Source organism: Abramis brama, assembly GCF_963993115.1.
Source record: "Abramis brama genome assembly, chromosome: 2".
Classification (NCBI taxonomy): domain Eukaryota; kingdom Metazoa; phylum Chordata; class Actinopteri; order Cypriniformes; family Leuciscidae; genus Abramis; species Abramis brama.
Genome location: NC_139964.1, coordinates 1572892 through 1592974, shown reverse-complemented (window position 1 = coordinate 1592974; position 20083 = coordinate 1572892). Strand labels below are relative to the sequence as shown.

Below are 20083 nucleotides of genomic sequence, written 5' to 3'. Positions count from 1 at the left end.
TATATATATATATATATATATATACATACAGTGCAATGCATAAGTGAATACACCTTTACTGTGTCAGTAATTTTGTTAGTCAGAAAAATATTAGACTACCTTAAAAGTATTGCTTAATTTAACAGACCTGTGTGTGTGTGCGTTTTATATCACTAACAGTGTCCGTTCTTGGACGCGTTCTCTGCCCGCGTGAGGTGCGCCCTTCCCGCTCGCGCTGTTCTGTAGTTTACTAAAAGTGTATTAATTCTGAACGTGTCGCGTCTCCATCTGGCTACTTGGCAAAATGGCCCTATATAAAGTGTTATAATTACATAAATTATTGGAATATTGCTTTATGTTGTAACGTAGCAGAATGAGCTTTAACACTGTGTCTACACCGGACGCGGCTGTTATTTTTTTGCCACTTTTGCCAGTTCTTTGTAACAGCTTTTAGGTGCTTTATTGGCAGCGCCATCCTTACATAAATCACTGCACGCTGCATTTTTTTAAATATGAATTTATCGGCTGTTATAAATGCCGATACCGATAGTTAGGAAAATGCCTAATATCGGCCGATAATATCGGCCTGCCGATATATCGGTCGGGCTCTAATTAAAATAGCCCCACATCATCACATAGCCTTCACCATACCTAGAGATTGGCATGGTTTTATTTCAGTTAGCCTAAAAGCTAGTTTGATTTGCATTGAGAGATGATCTTATGGAAAGTACCCCATGCCAATCTCTAGGTATGGTGAAGGCTATGTGATGATGTGGGGCTATTTTAATTCCAAAGGCCAAGGGAACTTTATCAGGATGCATAGTATCCTATTTAATAAATCCTATTTAAGTATTTAATAAATACTTAAAAATAAAAATCTGCCTGCCTCTATGGGAATTTAACATAGGGGTGTACTCACTTATGCACCATGTATTTTAAGGAAGAACATTTATTTATTTACGATACATTATTCATTCACAAAGAAAATTGGTGTCCTTAAAGGTTGGATTTTTCCTAATTTTTTTAATTAAGGCATTAAGTTCAATTTCCAAAATATGATTTTTTATTCCTCTTTTTAGTCAACTTTAGCATGGGTGTATTCACTTATGCATTGCACTGTATATTAGGGCTGGGGGAATTAACGCGTTAATCTTTGCGATTAATTTGAAATGTTTAACGCGTTAAAAAAAATTAACGCAGCACTTTTTTTTTTTTTCCTAGTTTTAATGATTTCCTGTTGCGTCTGCTATTAAAAAGGCCGCAATATGCCGTCCCGCCCCTCCGTTTTCGGTGATCAGGTTTCATTCTCGCGCAGCTTTCATGAGCGGGTCTTTTCCGCTTGGTGTGTGCGTCGCGCTCATAGACAGGTCGCCCTCTGTGTTCCGGCCCGGGTGTGTGTGTGTGTGTGTGTGTGTGTGTCGGCGCGCTCTGTCGTTAACGGCCCAGCGTCTCGCTCTCCGTTCCGTGTGTGTGTGTGTGTGTCGGCGGCTCTGTCGTTAACGGCCCAAACGCTTCAATCATGTACCAAGCACTGGAAAAGTAAAGTCCACTCAAATAACGTGAAATTTCTCTGTAGACTTCTGTTTGCTGAGCTGGTATAGTCATGCTGGGCAACAATGGTAAAATGACCCGCTCTGATCACATGCTCTGGTAGTAATAGCTTTGTAGGACTATATTTTGTTTTGATAATTAGTAAAAAAAATAAAATAAAAAATAATAATAATAATCTGTTAAATTGATTATGTTGATTGATTATTGAAAAAGAATAATATATTGATATATTGATGTTTAATATTTTAATACAGGGCTATTTTGTGTTGTTTTTTTTCCCCTGTGTTGTTTAATTAGGTGATTCTAAGTTTAAATATTGATGATTACAAGCTTGGGGGAAACGCAATTAATTACAGCAAATTGTGCAATTAATTAGTTTTTTTTTTTTAATCGATTCCCAGCCCTAATATATATATATATATATATATATATATATATATATATATATATATATATATATATATATATATATATATATATAAAATATATATATATAAAATATATATATATATATATATATAAAATATATATATATATTTATACTACAGGGCCGTTGAATGCTTGAATCTGATTGGTTGACGAACGTTCTAAGGTGTGCATTATTTTCAGGGAAACGCGCGGAAGTAGTTCCAGGCATGGTCTTGACCACATTACAGTTCCATGTCACTTCGCGTAGTCAACTGTAATAACGGAAAATAGGATAAAATTCATAACAAAAGCATTGAAGCATTCAAAAGCATTTAGCTCCATGCGCTTGATCTGCAATTTTCAATGTCTAGCTTCACAATCAATAGAAACATGCAGTTTAATTTTAATAAATAAAGTATATTCCTATCTATAATCAATAGAAAATTAAACTGAATATAGGCTAAATGAATGGATAGTCCTGCAGCACGGATTTTTATTGCAGATAATATAACAAATAAATAATTATTGATAGGCCTACTTGTTAAAAGGGCTTTGTTTCATTTATTTGGCTATAGTCTACTGTCATCTGTCAATAATGAAAAAAAAAAGAATGAACGAATTAATTAAAATGAATTGAATTAATAAATAAATAATAATATTGATGCACATGCTTTTCTGTCTTATTATTGCAACATCTCTCTCTAATAACTGCATTAATAACTGCATAATGAATGTAATTTGATACTTATGACTGATCATGCCCAAACGCGCGTTCAGTCTGTGTTCAAAGTCGGTGTTTAAAATCTGCTGCAGGCGATGAAAACAGTCAGAGAATGTGTCAGCTAGTCGTGTGTCCCCAGCATTAGTCTGCTATCAGTGGCTCAAACCTCCGTTACTAACTCTAAAATTAAGTTTTGGAATTAGCAACGGAGGCATGGGATTAGATGCGTAAGAAATTAGGTCTACATACAAGAGCATTTTAATGACAAACTTTACAAACGTCTTGAAATACATAATCTGAACAATGTTTTGAGGTGTGGTAACCATAGTATAAGCGGAATAATTGACTTCAGGCCGTTGAATTATTAGAAAAATAATGCACACATATGTGTGTATGTATATATATATATATATGGGTGGGAGACATGACATGCAATTCTACCCGTCCATGATGTCATAACCTAATAAAAATGGGTATTTGTTAAAAATATGTTGTTCATGTTGTTCCCCTGACAAGATATTATTACAGCATACAATAGCTGTCGTTGGTGTATAAAGACCTCTACTTTAAATTTTTATCTAAACATCAAAATTGTCATGTGGTGTGACTGTCCGGGATATGTTTGACCTTATTAATATGACAATATATATCATCAAAGTATAAATAATTGATAGATTTACAGTTTAAGTAACAGAATTAGGCCATTTCAACAGACACAGAAAGTGTTGATGTCTGTGTATGATTTTAAAGCAAGTTCTGGCCAAATACATTTTGTCCGTAAAATGGGCGTCATATGGTGTGACACTGCAATCTATATTTTGAACGGGCAATAATTTGGACATCATTATAATGAAGAGGTCCACACTCAACCAGGAAGTTGCAGTGTCATCTCTGGAGTGGTTTGCAAGGTCAAGAGTTGAGTTCTGGCTTTTTAATTTCTAATTAAAAAGCTCTGTATCTGATATGCTCACTAGTGGTCAATGTTTTGTGTCTTATGGTGTGACATTATTTACATAAAAATGAAACACTTTTATACGTATTGTACTTATTAATTCTTAAAAATCATTCCTGCCATGTGGCAATTTACATGCTAAGTATAAGCTAGCTGTTTTTAGTTAACCAAGAGATTAGCTTAACTGAACGAAATGTCATATGGTGTGACACTGTATCATATGGTGTGACTGCTTTTCTAAGTCACACCATATGATATATTTGTCACACAATATTACATACACCTTTTTTTAATGATAAATAAATAACTATTCAAAACATATCCAATGATAATAGTGAATGTTTAATAGTGAACATTAAATTACCTATACAATTAATGTATTTCTTTTCAATTTTATACTTAATTTAATATTCTTGAAGTGAGATGGTGTTTGATTTACTCATATTTATGAGTTTCTTATAATTTTAAAAGTTTTAAAACAATGTTAGTATGTTTTTTGATTAATGTTAACTGAATTTAATTAATTGAATGTTGTATGCAAATAAAATACAGTTTTTTGCATTGACAAATTGTGGAGTGGTGCAGTTCATCATATAGCGTGACACTATATAATTTGGTGTGACATTCAGAATTATGCCAGTAAAAATACTTTCTTAATTATAAATCATAAAAAAAGTAAACGGAACACAAAATAAATAGTATCAGCAAGAGTCACAAGCATTTTCATAGATTTATAACTGGGTTTAACATAATTAATCTAAAATATCTGGAAAGGCTGAGGAGAGATGACTTACTTTGCATGATGATTTAGAAAAACAATACAAAATCTAATGAATCTGCACAAAAGAAATGTTAAATCTTAAGATAGTAATGAAAACAATTTATGTTGAAGTTAGTTACTTAGGGAGAGTATATCCCATTTTCATTTTATATAGAATAACTTTTATGTCACACCATATGACAATTTTAGGCACGAATGCAACAAATTGGTGAACAAATCCAATTTCCAATACAAAATCTAAAAGACCACATATATTGTGGGAAATGCAAGAGTCAGTACAACACAACTCAATATTTTTTATGCCTAATATTTGAAGTAAAAAATAAAAACTTTTTTCAGGCTTATATGTCTCCCACCCATATATATATATATATATATATATATATATATATATATATATATATATATATATATATATATATATATATATATATATATATATATTGGGCGATTCCACAGTTTAGGGCTAACTGCAAGGACAACAGCCTGCAAAATCAATCTTCGTGGAGAAAGCTATTGTCCTCAGAAAACCTGGGGTACAGCTGTGTGAAAGGCAGGATAAATCTGGCAATGGTAAACTAGTAAACTTTGATCTAAGTTAAGTTGATGTCAAATTTAACGTATGTAACATGGACGGAAAAACAGTGTAAGTTCAAGCAGAAAGTGTATTTAATCTAATTCAGTTTAATAAAATTCTGGTTGAATCCCAGTTCATGTTTTGCTTTGTTCCTAATTTGGTATAGTTATGAGTCAGGCGTTGTGTATGGTTCACAAAACTGGTAATATGACTTCCATGCAGGCAGGGTGGCCATCTAATATTATCTGTTCTATAAACTTAAAGGTGCATTTTTGAGTCTGGTATGTTCATAAACTGAAAGCCAGCAAAATTACTAACAAATACCACAGGTATATTTTTCAAATTTATTTGCCAAATGTAGAAGACAAAGGAACTCCTACAAGTGTGCTAAGTTATAACGTGTGTAACGTGGACGGAAAAAATTAAACAATCCTGCAAGATTGCCTCTGTAACACAAAATAATACCATTTCATGAAAACTGGCAAAGAATAGAACAAGTTCATAACACATTAAAATAACCTGTCATCATACTATCAAATTTAAAGATCATACAGATTGTGTTAACGCACTATTAACGTGTTAACTTCGTCAGCCTAAGCTATATTACGAACATTGCATCGTGGTGGATTAAGGGAATTCTACTTTCAGTGTTAGTAGTAGTATTTTGTAGAAGACACACCAAAATAAATGTTATGCGCCAAACTTCAGGATTTTATTAAAGGAAATGAAAGAAATGACTTAGGAAAAATCCAGATGCACTGAATGTCCCACCCTGACATCCGCAATTTCTGGGGACTAAAATAAATAAAATAAAGTCTCATTACACGATAATGCCAAGGCTTAGTGGGATAAAAGTAACTTTATTATTTCTTACATCTATCTTTAACAAAATAGTGAACTAAAAATAAAAAAAATGACAACAACTGGGTATTATTCAATCTATATTGTTCATTACACCCCTTGTGGACAGAAACTGTTGAATCGCCCATATATATATATATATATATACACACACACACACACACACACACACACACATACACACATATACATGTGATGGAAAAGATTTCCTTTTCCTTAAGAACTCAGATAGAATACGTTTGTTCAATATGGAAAAAAATTATTGATTATATCCCCTTGTTCTTGTGTAAAACACAAAACATCTGTATAAGCTTGAGTATTTCATTTCCATGACCATTGGTAGACATGATGGGTTATAATGCTGTCTCTGTATTGACGTATATGTTTTTGTTTTATTGTAAAGAAGCATTTCTGACTTGATAAATGTATATATTTGTCCACTGAAATTGAAAAAAGAACATATAAGAGATTATTTACAGTCTGCCAGTCATGAGTGTTTTTGTAGATGATCTGACTGTGTGTCTGTAGGTTGTCTGGCTGTATGGTGACAGAGGAAGGCTGTGGTTATGTGTCTTCAGCTCTGAGTTTAAACCCATCACACCTTAGAGAGCTGGACCTGAGCTACAATCACCCAGGAGTCAAGCTGATCTCTGGCAAACGGATGGATCCAAACTGCTCATTGCAGATACTCAAGTATGTGGGACAAGCAAGCCTCGTTTACACTGCAGGTCTTGATGCCCAAATCTGATTTGTTGTCTATATCCGATTTGTTTTGACCGTCCGTTTACACTTTCTTGCCCCATATCCGATTAATGTGTTTACATTTGACATACTATCTGAGACGTTGCGCATGCTTAAAGGGGGTTCTTGCACAGATGGACAAACGTGAAATATGCTTGATGCTAGCTTTGCGATATACCGTATTTTCCGGACTATAAGTCACACTTTTTTTAATAGTTTGGCTGGTCCTGTGACTTATAGTCAGGTGCGACTTGTATATCAAAATTAATTCATACTGACTGACATGAACCAAGAGAAAACATTACCGTCTACAGCCGCGAGAGTACAAATGCTGCTCCTGTAGCCTTGCCCTGAAAAAATGTACTGAAAACAACTAAAAAACTGAACAAAAGACTGAACACAAACAAAATGCCCTCAAAAAGAAAAAAATCTCCATGTTTTTGGTGCTGATGCGGTGGTGACGCGTTCATGTAACATGTAAGGGTGGCGCTGCCAATGAAGCTCCTAAAAGCTGTCACAAAGAACCAGCAAAAGTAATGATTATGAATATGTCAGATATAGCAAGGAGACATTTTAATTGTTTATTAATAAACAAGTGTTTTCTGTGTCAGTGTCGGCTGCAAAGATGAAGTTGACGATACTGACTCCTGATATTCGCAGTAGTGAACGCACCAGAGAGAAATACACATTTCATACAGATTACATAAGCAGAGAGCAGAGCAGTCTTTTTTCTTTCGTTTTGAATTGTTCTGTTTAAAAGTAGATATTTCAAGCTTTCTATATATGTCTCAGGTCTGTGAGGCAAGTAGGCCACCGTATATGCTGAGTTTCGGTTAATTTATGAGATGAGCTCCAGTTCACGTGCCCGGCGCCTCCGTGTCGGGATTATCTATTGTCTACTATATTCTTATTTATTAAATCCAGGCAATTGGTTGATGAAACAGATTAAAATTAAGATACAATTAATACAAAACGAAATTAAATTTAAAGACAGGCTTTGTGCTTTCTGTTTGAGGCCTCTGTGAACGTTTCAAAGCAGTCTTTTAGTGCCGCTTTCAGAGTGGTCCCGTCCGTAACGCTGTTTTTTTCCTCAATGCGAAAAAAATATATAAATATATATATATTTTATGTTCTGTGGAGAGCCAACCCTTCTTCATCCGGTGGGTAGTATTACATTTGGTTTGCGCAGTGTATTTCACAGAATTACTAAAAAAAATTTGCCACCTAAAAGTTAAAGATTTTTTTGTGTCCGTAACGCGTGTGTATTTTCCTCATATTAAATATAAAACGCATGTAGAGATATTTTTCTAATGTCCCTTTATTAAGGGAATATGGATATATAAATAGACGTTTCAATATATTGGTATTAAATGCATTTTCTGAGAATTTATATTTCAAGTTTTGACTGCAAATGTCACGTCCATAACGCTGGAATTGCCCAATTTTAAAGAATTTATCGGTATTTATTTATTTATTCGGTTTCATATCGCATATCGTTACAGCCCTAGTTAATGTGTTACGTTAACATACCGGACACCTCTTCAGCCTGTTGTTCTGTGTGCTATTGTGTAGTTGAATAACTTGCCTTTCCAGATTAAATGTCTGTTCTTGGTCTTGGATTTTGTGAAATAAATAAATGAAATAAATAAATAAAATAAATAAAATGCGCCTTATAGTCCAGTGCGACTTATATATGTATTTTTCCTCTTCATGATGCATTTTTTGACTGATGCGAAATACAGTAGCCTATGCGAAGTTCGCGAACTATCACCATGATTTTGAGGTGGAGGAGGATGAAAAGGGCCATCATTGCAGCCTGCACATATGCTTCAGTTATTGTGTGCAAGAGAGATCTCAGGACTGGTGGGAACATACAATACGATCTCATGAAATTGTGTATCTATACCACAAATTTTATTTCTCGTGCCATTTATATGCCAAAAATAGTTTCTGCATGCAGATATGCACTGTAAACCCTTTGTGTACGATTAGGGGTGTGGAGTGCGTGTGTATTACACGCCATAAAGTAAATATCATATGCACGTGAAAACTGCGTATCATATGCACTCAAAAACTATTTTTGGCGTAAATGGCAGAAGAAATAAAATTCGTGCTATAGATACACACTTTCATGAGATCGTGGCGGGCTTTAACGAAGAGCAGCGGGTCTGAAATTTTAGGATGAGCAAGCCAACCTTTGATATGTTGTGTCAACGTGTGTCCACATTCCTCTCCTACGACGACACAACGTTTCATCGGGCCATCCGTCCCTTTGCAGATGCGTGTCGGGGTTTCTCTCATCATTAAACCGCGGATATGTAGCCTAATGCCTCAAAAAATTGGATCTGTCTGTTTACATGATAGTTGCATTGGCACATATCTGATTTATTTCCACAAATGAACGAGGCCTGAAACCGATCTCGAAATATCCAAGTGCATGCGTTTTTTCCTGTTTACACGGTCATAGAAAACATCCGATTTGTGTCACATATGAGCAAAAAATCGGAATTGAACCCGGTAGTATTTTCGAATGACCGTGCTTCCCTCCCTCATGTCTTTCAATCCACATGAGCCAAAAATACATTTTCTGGCTTTTCACATTTCTACTACATAAATGACCCAATTTAAATGCACATTCATCTTTCCAGCAGTGAATTATCCCTTGAAGTAAGTTCAGTGATGTTTCATTTTTGTTGTAAAAAAGGTATTCATTTAGTTAATTTATGTATATTTCCGCTCTGGAGAAAACCGTGATGTCATGGTCCAGCTCGGTTGAGTTCTAATATGCATTAATTTTTATGAAATTTATTGATGAGGATAACCCCTTGAGATGAAACATCTCGTTTTCGAGGGGGTCCTCGAAACATAGACAAAGATAATACAACACATATACATTCACACTCACAAAAGCTCTCCCTCGTCCCACCTCACCTGGCCCAACAAGTCATTATTGGAAACAAATCCATGTATAAAACACATTATGATGTTTGGATGCATAACAACATTTACATATACATATCTCAGACTCACACCCAAACCCATACTCACATATATACACATAAATAAGAAAAAAGGACAAAAAGCAACCCACATATTGGGTATAGAAAACCAAAATCAAGAAAAACAATTACAATTTGATTGCAAATAAACAAAAAGAGATGTTTTGAAGGAACGAAAGGAAGTAACAGATCTTAGAGACCCAGGTAGACTATTCCATTCTGAGGGGGCTTTAAAATTAAAGGCACATCTACCACTCTCTTTAGAGATGTTTGGCACAGTAAAAGAGAGATATTCAGTGTGTCTCAATCTATAACTGGGTCTATATGGAATTAAGTATTCCTTCAAGTAAGAGGGGTAATCATAGTACATACATTTGAAGATGACCTGATACCAGTGATACTGTCTTCTGGCTTTTGGTGATAATAAATTCAATGAGTCATACATTACACAATGGTGAGTGGTAAATGGGCATCTCAACACAAACCTACATATATTATTGAAAGCAACATTTAATGCTTTCAAATTTGCTTCGGATGCGTTTTGATAGACAACATCTGCATAATCTAGTATGGGAAATATTAATTGTGACACAATTCTTAACCTGATTAATTGAGTAAAACAGTTAATAGAACGATATAATATTCGTAAATTACAGTTAATCTTTTTTACTACAGAGTTAATATGACACCTAAAGGAAAGTTGGGAGTCAAGCCAAAGGCCCAGATATTTAAATTCATCAACTTGTACAAGTAGAGTATCATCTAAGAATTTAATTGAAAGATTATTATCTTGCTTCCGTATAGCTGATCTAGTGGGGAACAATATACTATATGATTTATTCTTATTCAATAGAAGATGGTTAGATTGGAACCAGTGTTGAATAGCATTGAAGTTAGATTGTAATGAGGATTGAATCTTAGAACCAGTCACATTAGATGAATAAATCACTGTGTCATCTGCATATAAATGAATACAACAGTCTGAGCAAATTAGAGGAAGATCATTAATAAATAAAGAAAATAAAAGAGGCCCTAAAGAAGAGCCTTGAGGAACACCTTTCTCCATTATTAAGGACTGAGATACATAACCATTTACATAGACACACTGACGTCTACAGTGTAGATAAGAATTAAACCAAAGTAGAGATTGTTTAGAAAGGCCTATCGCATATAACTTATCAAGAAGCAAATAGTGATCTACCATATCAAAGGCCTTAGTAAGATCTATGAATATTGCACCAGTTGACATGTTATTGTCTAGGGAGGATAAAACATCGTTGGTAAATTTTAGAAGAGCAGTAGTTGTGGAGAAGTTTGGTCTGAAACCAGATTGGTTTGGTGACAAAATAGAAAATTCATTAATATATTTAAATAATTGTTTAAATATTAGTTTTTCGAATACTTTTGCTATACTACTAATGATAGAAATAGGTCTGTAGTTGTTGAGATCAAGTGTATCTCCAACTTTATGTATTGGTGTAACTCTGGCAGATTTCCACATTAATGGAACCACCGAGGTGGATAAAGATAAATTAAATAAATCTGATAAAGGAAATGCCAGTACATGAGACGCAAGCTTAATAAACTTAATCTCCAGACCATCTGGATCTGTACCATTGCCTGACTTTAGTTCATAGATTACCTGCTGAACGTCAGTAGGATATATTGTAGCAAATGAAAAGAAACTGTTAGGCTCATCTGCCAAACCAAAGAAAGGAAAATGAGAAAATTGTGAGCTACAAATAGAGGAAAAGTGTTGGTTGAAAGCATTGGCAACTACGGAAGGATCACTGATAACCTCATTATTAACTTTAATTTTGGTAGCAATGCTTTTAGAAGAATTGTGTAATAAAGAATTAAGACTTTTCCAGAAATTCTTAGAATTATTGAAGTTATTAGACAAAGAGTTTTTATAATAATTCGATTTAGCATTTCTTGTTTTAGTCGTACACGTATTTCTTAATTGTTTATATGCAGCCAGATCTACTAAGTCCTTTGACAGGCGGTACTTTTCCCATGCCTTATCTCTTTGTTTGAAAAGATGTATCAAGTCAGCATCAATCCATGGTAAATGTCGACCCTTAACCTTTACTGATATCCAAGGGGCATGTTTATCAATTACTTTGAGAACTTCCGTATAAAAAAAATTCCAAGCATCCTCAACAAAAGGGATAAGATGGAACCTATTCCAGTTTATTTCTAATAAATCTTGGATAAAAAAGTCAGTGTTAAGATGTTTACTCTGTCTTATCCTGATCACCTTGGGTGGTAGGCGAGGTAATCTGATTTTCCATACACAGAAGACCATGGAATGATCACTGAAGCAATCGGGTAGGACACCAGATTCAATAATTCTGTTAGAGTGGGTGACCAAAATCCAGTCCAACAAAGATTTGGATCTATGGTCAACCCTGGTAGGTTCTCTAATTAATTGAGTCAGATTTAAACCTTCAAAATAATTTCTATCATTTAAAGATGACCGATCTAACCAGTTAATGTTAAAATCACCAAGGATAATCATCTCATTTGAGTTACCCATAGATTTTATGGTAGTGCCTATGCAGTGTATTGACTCTGTTGGGGAGTTTGGAGGTCTGTAAATGTTCCCTATAATTAGCTGTTTATTTACATGTAAACTAATTTTAACAAAAAGACATTCAAAGTATACTGGGTTTTCCTTAGGAGGTATAAACTCAGATGATAAAGTTGAGGAAACATAAATAGCTACCCCTCCTCCTCGAGTACCCCTATCAGCTCTATACAGAACATAACCATCCAGTTTAATTTCCTCATCTAATATATTATTATTCAACCAAGTCTCAGACAGTGTGATAACTTTAGGTTTATTATAGACAAGCCAGGCCCTTAAAAGATCGATTTTATGTGGTAAACTCCTTATGTTCAGGTGGATGACAAATAAACCTTTACCCATGTTGACTATTCAGAGACATAAAAAAAACGGTTGGGAGGAGTGGGGGTGAGCAACATACACACGCACACGCACACACACACACACACACACACACACAACAGTCAAAAACCGGTTAGGCCAAAACATAACAAAATACAGATACAGTCTGCCAAGTTTCTCATAAGAATTACATGAAGTGATAAATAGCCAAATATTAGATCATTTTTCATGCAAAAATAATAATTTGAGTCAAGCTGATTCACAGCCGTTAGTAATGTGAAATAGAATAATACAATGGCCAACATCATTATAAAAAAAATAAAAAAAAAAAAAAAAAAAATATGAAGGACAAAATTAGGTTAATCGGCCTGAGAAACAGGTAGCTCACTTCAATAAATGTATATGCCTTTCATGCCACAAATAACAACCAAATCGCGATAAACTCTTTTAGTTTGATACCTCTCAAGTTCAATGAGACGAGTGTAGTCAGTCTTTCTGTGAGTGAGCCTCAAAATCCCGAAGGAAGGACTCCGCATCTCCAGGACTTTTGAACAGGACTACTTTGCCCGCTGCAATGATCCTCAGTATGGCGGGATATAGAAGAGAATATTCCATCTTAAGTTCACGGAGTTTTTTCTTGATATCATCAAACTGCCGACGTTTGTGGACAGTGCCGGCGCTGAAATCAGGAAAGATGTGGACGCGATTGCCTTTATACTTTAGTTCCTTCTTCTCTCGTGATAGACGTAGAATTAGTTGTTTATCCTGGAGGCTAAGGAATTTCACCAGAATTGGCCTTGACCATATTAATATCTAATATGTTCTAATATTCGGTCAATGTTAATTAATGTTAATGCAAAATTAAATGTCCCCAGCTAAGCAAGCCAAAAGCCAGTGGCAAGAAAGGTGAAAAAAGGTGACAGTGGCAAGGAACCAAAACTCCATCAGGGCCGAATGGACAAAAAAACCTTGGGGAAAAACCAGGCTCAGTCGGGGGGCCAGTTCTCCTCTGGCCAGCGAACGAACAGTGTATGATTATGATTCAGGCAGCATTACAGGTCAGAAGTTAGATTGGATTGGAACAATCAGAATATTATCCAGTTCCATCTGGTTGAAGACCAGATTCATCATGCCGGTATGGAGACTGGTTTGTTGAGGATCAGAGCCAATGGCTGTCATGTCAATGAGGCCTTCACAGGGGAGAGTCTAGTTGGCACAATCTCTGCTGACACTTCAGGGATGCGTTGTGGTCGTGTCTAGGCGCAGGTCCTCCATCTGATCTGGATACGGCCCGGATCCGGCTGATAACAGTAAACTTTGGAATAAGCAGAAAGATTAACATTAGCGTAGATGCCATTCTTCTTATGATGTAACGAGTACATTGGGTGTTATAGGAAGTGTTCCCGGTTCCGGCTGACCTAATTTATGCAGCCTAATAATCATTTAACTGATTTGTATAATAAGAATGTATAGGTTAAAGAGATGTGTTTTTTGTCTAGCTTTGAACTGACAGAGTGTGTCTGCTTCCCAGACTGTTCCAGAGTTTAGGTGCTAAATAGGAGAAGGATCTGCCGCCAGCAGTCGATTTAGATATTCTAGGTATTATCAACTGGCCGGAATTTTGAGATCGCAATAGACATGAAGGACTATAATGCGTTAAGAGCTCGCTCAAGCACTGCAGAGCTAAACCATTTAGTGCTTTGAAAGTAATCAGCAATATTTAAAAATGTACACAATGTTTAATAGGGAGCCAGTGCAGTGTTGACAGAACTGGGCTAATATGGTCATACTTCCTGGTTCTGGTAAGAACTCGAGCTTCTGTGTTTTGGACCAGCTGTAGTTTGTTTATTAAGCGTGCAGGGCAACCACCTAGTAGAGCATTACAATAATCTAGCCTTGAGGTCATGAACGCATGAACTAACTGTTCTGTATTTTTCATTGAAGGCATATGACGTAATTTAGATATATATATTTAAGACAAAAGAATGCGGCTTTACAGATACTAGACACGTGACTTTCAAATGAACGATTGGTATCAAAGAGCACACCCAGGTTCCTAACTGACGACAAAGACTTGACAGAGCAGCCATCAAGTGTTAGACAGTATTCTAGGTTAGTACGTGCAGAGGTTTTTGGTTTAGTCATTAGAAAATTTGAGAAATTAAGAAATAGTAAATTACTAGTCATCCAAATTTTTATATAAGATATGCATTATCTGTTAATTTCTTGAATTGCCATGTTTCATTGGTGCGTGAAGAGATATAGAACTGGGTATCTTCGGCATTACAGTGAAAGCTAGTCCCATGCTTCCTAATGATATCTCGCAAGGGTAGCATGTACAGAGTGAACAGCAGCGGTCCTAGTACTGAGCCTTGTGGTACGCCATACTGAACTTGTGATCGATGAGACATCTCTTCATTTACTGCTACAAACTGATAACGGTCAGATAAGTATGATTTAAACCATGCTAATGCTAAACCACTAATGCCAACATAATTTTTGAGTCTATTTAAAAGAATGTTGTGGTCAATGGTATCAAATACAGCACTAAGATCAAGTAACACTAATAGAGAGATACAACCACGATCGGATGATAAGAGCAAATCATTTGTGAGTCTAATGAGAGCTGTCTCAGTACTAAATCCTGACTGGAAATCCTTTCAGATCCCATTTCTTTCTAAAAAGGAACATAGTTGTGTGGATACTGCCTTTTCTAGTAGCCTATCTTTGACAAAAAGGGTAGATTTGAGATTGCCCTGTAATTGACTAATTCTCTAGAATCAAGTAGCATTTTTTTAATAAGAGGTTTAATCATAGCCAGCTTAAAAGTTTTCGGTACATATCCTAGAGACAAAGATGAATTCATGATATTAAGAAGAGGATCTATGACCTCTGGAAGCATCTCTTTCAGTAGCTTAGTCGGTATAGGGTCTAACATACATGTTGTTGATTTAGATAATTTAACAAGTTTAGTAAATTCTTCCTCTCCTATTGCAATGAATGAATGGATTTTTTTCTTCAGGGAGACTACAATGCACTGCCTGATGCGATACTGTAGTAGACGGTTGCATAGTTATCATTTTCTCCCTGATATTATCAATCTTATAAGTAAAGTAGTTAATTAAGTCATTACTGCTGTGCTCTTTGGAAACTTCAGAAGTAAAAGCTTTATTTATTGTTAATTTAGCCACTATATTTTTACTGAAGTCTACGAAAGCATATTGATCAATGCGTTCGAAACGCGACTGCGAAATCAGTTCACATTCACGTTTCTTAATTTTGCATTTGCAACAAGTGACAATTTAAAGGGGACATATCATGTTAAATCCACTTTTTTAGCCCTTAAATGCATTTTATTGTATATTTGGAGTGTTTAGAAGTACAGAAAAGTTTAAATTATTCTCTTCAGGTGCTTCGTTGATATCTTTATATTCTGTTTTGGTCATATTTTTCAACCTGTTCCGATTTTTCTGTTATCTATGACGTTTTTTGAACTATTACGTCCCAGTATTTGCAGCGGAACTTCCAAATAAGGACATTGACTTCCGGCCCACCACTTCGAGCAATCCGCCATTATTATTTCTCGCTGCAATTTTGTAGTCCAAGCTAAAGGATGCAGAAGTTACGAGAGGGTAAGTTAAAATGTTCGGTTGTTGGATGTAGTAACCCACACGCTTCATTACACCGTCTAATGTAGATGAACTGCTGCGCTTGTTACAGGACGCATGTTTAACTGAAAGAACGAGCAGAGAGAGAGAGAGACCCGGTCGCACACGCGCACACTCTCTCTTCGGAGCCAGGCGAAAGTGTAAACAAGACTTCACCGTCTCCAAACTAGACGCTGTCTTGCTCTCTCTCCCTCGCACATATTAATCAAAATAAATCGACACGGTGGTAAAAGGTCGGAAGACCAAAGTTTCATGTGTAAATACAGTAACACACCATTGCGATACATCCATATGAAGACGTTGTTCTGCAGGTTCGTTGTCTTCATTTTCATCTCGCTCCGGCTCCGACTCTGGCTCGAACGGCTGGCTGGACAAGTCTTCCGTTGTTGACATTTTGTTAATAACGTGTGAATAAAACGTTTCTGTGCCGCTAGATGATCGTATCTCTGCTATCAAACTACAAAAATGGCCGAACGGGGTGGAGTTGAACCGAGTGTCACCTCTGCATCCTGGAGAGGGGGCGGGGTATGAAGTGTCTCAATTGTATTTAAAGAGACCGCACCAAAACGAGTTGCTCTCAGACGCACATCAGAAAAGGGGTAGAAAAGGGGCCTGTGGAGCTATAATAATGAGGAATTCAGACCCAAGCATAGCAGTTCCGCTTTATATAGACTACAAATGTATGATTTATATGTAAAAAGGAACGATTTAAAAGCATGATATGTCTCCTTTAAATGCTTAAAAATATAACGCATAATCCAAAGATGCTGCTCTTAGATACTGATTAATCACACAATTTAGGTTAAATCATCAATTGGAATTATCCGGGATTAAATCAAACAAAAGTTGCATCATGTACAAGCAGCAAGTGAGACACGCATATCATGCCATGCACTGTAGAGACGTACACAGAAGCTAACTGCATTTTTAACGTATCTTCCGAAAATAATATTGACAGCAACAATAGGAACAAACTTTTTCATAAAGAGGTGATATTTCCACTATAAATTGGTTTCCAGGGGCTTAAAAAAAAAAAACGTGTGGCACACCCACTCAAAACGGTGTGACGAGACACTTATCTCACGAGAATAGACGAGACACGAGATTGGGTTCACGAGAATGAGACGAGACGAGATTTTTGCACAATATAGAAATCCTCAATGACAAAGTTCATGACTGGAAAACAGGCTGTTGTATGTGTGAAGCCTAATTTGCGCGCATCAGGGAGCTTGTGTTTTACTTTCACTTTGGGATTGGCGATCGCACGTACTCCGTAGCGGCAGTGCTGAGCACGCATTCTACAAGATAAGACATTTATCAGACGTTTAGGCTCTGTTGCGCAACAAATCCTCCGCCATCATCACGCGATCAGTGAACTGTGGTTCGTGCTGCACTGTGTGCGACTGCAACTCGTGCTGGATGAGCAGAGCAGGCTCTAAGTACAGCACAACATCGATGCACCAAAAAAATAAACAATTAATTTACTAAATTAAATTAGAACAGAATATACCTTTCTACTAAATAAAAATACAAAACGAAATAAATCAGAATCAAGTCACAAGATGAGGAGCAAATGTGTGCAAAATGCCTAAAGTGCAGGGGAACATATATTCAAAACACAAGCCACAAATAGTTAATTAGATAACCCTGACAGATCAATAAATAAAATAAAAATAAAGAAATTATTAAAATAATGATAGTAGCCAGAATTTTCAACTTTGTCTTATTAACTGCAGAAACAACAATAAATGCTAAACTGGAGTGGCAGTCTTTAGCTAAACATGTTCACAGCATCCAAACATCAAATCAGAACCGGCTGAAAAGTGTTAAATCACTTGTACCCGATACCTGATCGAGAGAACAAACCCAGTCTTTCACTCTGTGTCCGCTGGAGTCTTTGTGCACGCGGATAAAATACATTCTAAAACACTTAACGTGAAAAACGTTTAAGACTTAATCTCCTAAAATAGTTAAATTAAAATATGAAAACGCTTTACTATAGGAGGAACGCATTGCGTTCATATTCTGGGTTCATCTGCTTATCTGCTATAGTATGGTTTCTTAATAAAGTGTGTACTGTGTACATTAAGCCTCGTTAAAGTGCCTTTTAAGCGTTTTAAAAAGGTTTTTTCCAAGCGGCAACATTCTGATCTGAAAAATGAAGCCTACCCGGAAGTGCGAAAAACTGCAATACATCGAAAATCCGCTAGGGGCAGGTCCCAAAAGGGAGCAAATGTCCATAGACCCCATGTTAAAATGTCCGTTTTCACAGCATAAATTCATGTTTTTACAGGTTGGTCCCATGGACTTTTATTGTATTTTTCGATAGCTTCCGAGTGCCTGACAACTGTGAGGGCTGTGAATTTTTTTCTAACTCGTTAGTTTAGATCGTATTTAGATATAAAATGTATGACAATAAGGGCGTGGTTAACTTTGATTGACAGCTTGATTGACAGCTGACAAGGCAGCGCCACGGAGAATGACAACATAAGAAGCGCCATTTTTTAATACAGTTGACATATAATACTACTGTATCATGAAATGTAGTTTTAAGAGTTTTTCAGGCGAGAATGTAGTTGTTTAAAGCTCAAATCTGTGGTTTATTTATAAAGATTTATGAAAATTGTATCCAGTTGTGAGATCCAGCGATGACCGGGCGCTCGGCACATGTACCCCGCCTGGAGCAGCCTTTCCTCGGCTTGACGTTCTGAGGTTTTGCCGCGGACTCTGGCGTCTCTGTAGTGGTTAAACATGAGATATAATTCGTCTTGTGTATATCTAACGGGCGATTTTTGGTCTTGTGAATCTATAATTTGGTCCCTGGGCAATCGTTTTGGCCGAGGGGAAGTTTCATAACTTTATAAGCTATTTAACTTTACCGTTGTGACGTTATGTTTAGACTCGAGCACTGACTTTGTATGTTTGACTGAATTGTTTGCTTTATTTGTATAGCTTCTTGTACCTTTTACTTATACTTTTATAATGGTTAATATTGATAAAAGTGAAATTTAACAAAAAGAGACTGGGTTGAGTTTTGTCATTTTAAATTTTAATACAACGAAGATGATCTGCAATGTTGTTTACTGCCGCATCTGTTGTTTAGTACAAATGCACACATTGCCTGGACCATATTAAAATGTTTAATATTTTTATATTATATTTAAAACGAAAAGAGGCAGGTTTGTGTTTTATATATTTTTTTATAGGGGTGGGAATCTCTAGGCACCTCACGATTCGATTCGATTACGATTCAGAGGGTAACGATTATCGATTATTAACAATTTTTTTTTTTTTTTTTTTTTTTTTAACTTACTTGGTACTTTTAAAGCAAAGTATTTATGATGACCCATAACAAACTTACTTTCATCTTCCTATATTAATTTTATTAATAAAACAAATGGAAGTGATTTGAACATTGCAAAGAACCAACAGGAAAATAAATGTGTGCCTGTACTAGCAGTGTACTTGTAGTAAATTAATACAAACTTCAGCATTTTCTGAATCTCTAGCATTTAATAATAGACTTCTAACCAACATCCTCTTGTTATTTCCAATGAGCAATATAATCCTTCAGACAAAAAAAACATTTTGCTGTAGCAAAAATCACAAACAGTTTTCATTCAAAAATATAGAATGATGTACCAGCAGCTCTCATACAATGCTTGTGGACTTACGCATATTCTGAATAATTAGTAACATACAAAGCCGCTCTTATACACAACTAAAAAATAAAGAGTTAGGACTTGAAATGTTTGCTGTATACCACAATCAAAAACAGCTTATACAAAAAAAGTGAATGAACATCTGCAGAGAGCACAGTCAAAATGTAACTTTTTGACTGGCATTGCACATATTGCAGAGCAGTATTACATACGTATAACAGATCGGTTTACAGCATATTGATGTGAAAACTAAATACTGAAAGCAGCTTTCA

General features: G+C 35.8%; 1 protein-coding gene across 2 annotated transcripts in view; it reads left to right on the top strand.

Annotated features, from left to right (window-relative positions):
• The window catches only part of LOC311077434 (NLR family CARD domain-containing protein 3-like), a gene marked incomplete at its 3' end in the record, with an annotated part of 63843 nt that overhangs the window by 11799 nt on the left and 31961 nt on the right, over positions 1–20083 (top strand). For both annotated transcript variants that reach the window (XR_014604889.1, XM_084105896.1), the window contains exon 8: positions 6359–6523. Coding sequence is in view for 1 of the 2 variants with exons in the window: in XM_084105896.1 (XP_083962022.1) it covers positions 6359–6523 (165 nt within the window). The remainder of the gene's footprint in view (positions 1–6358; positions 6524–20083) is intronic.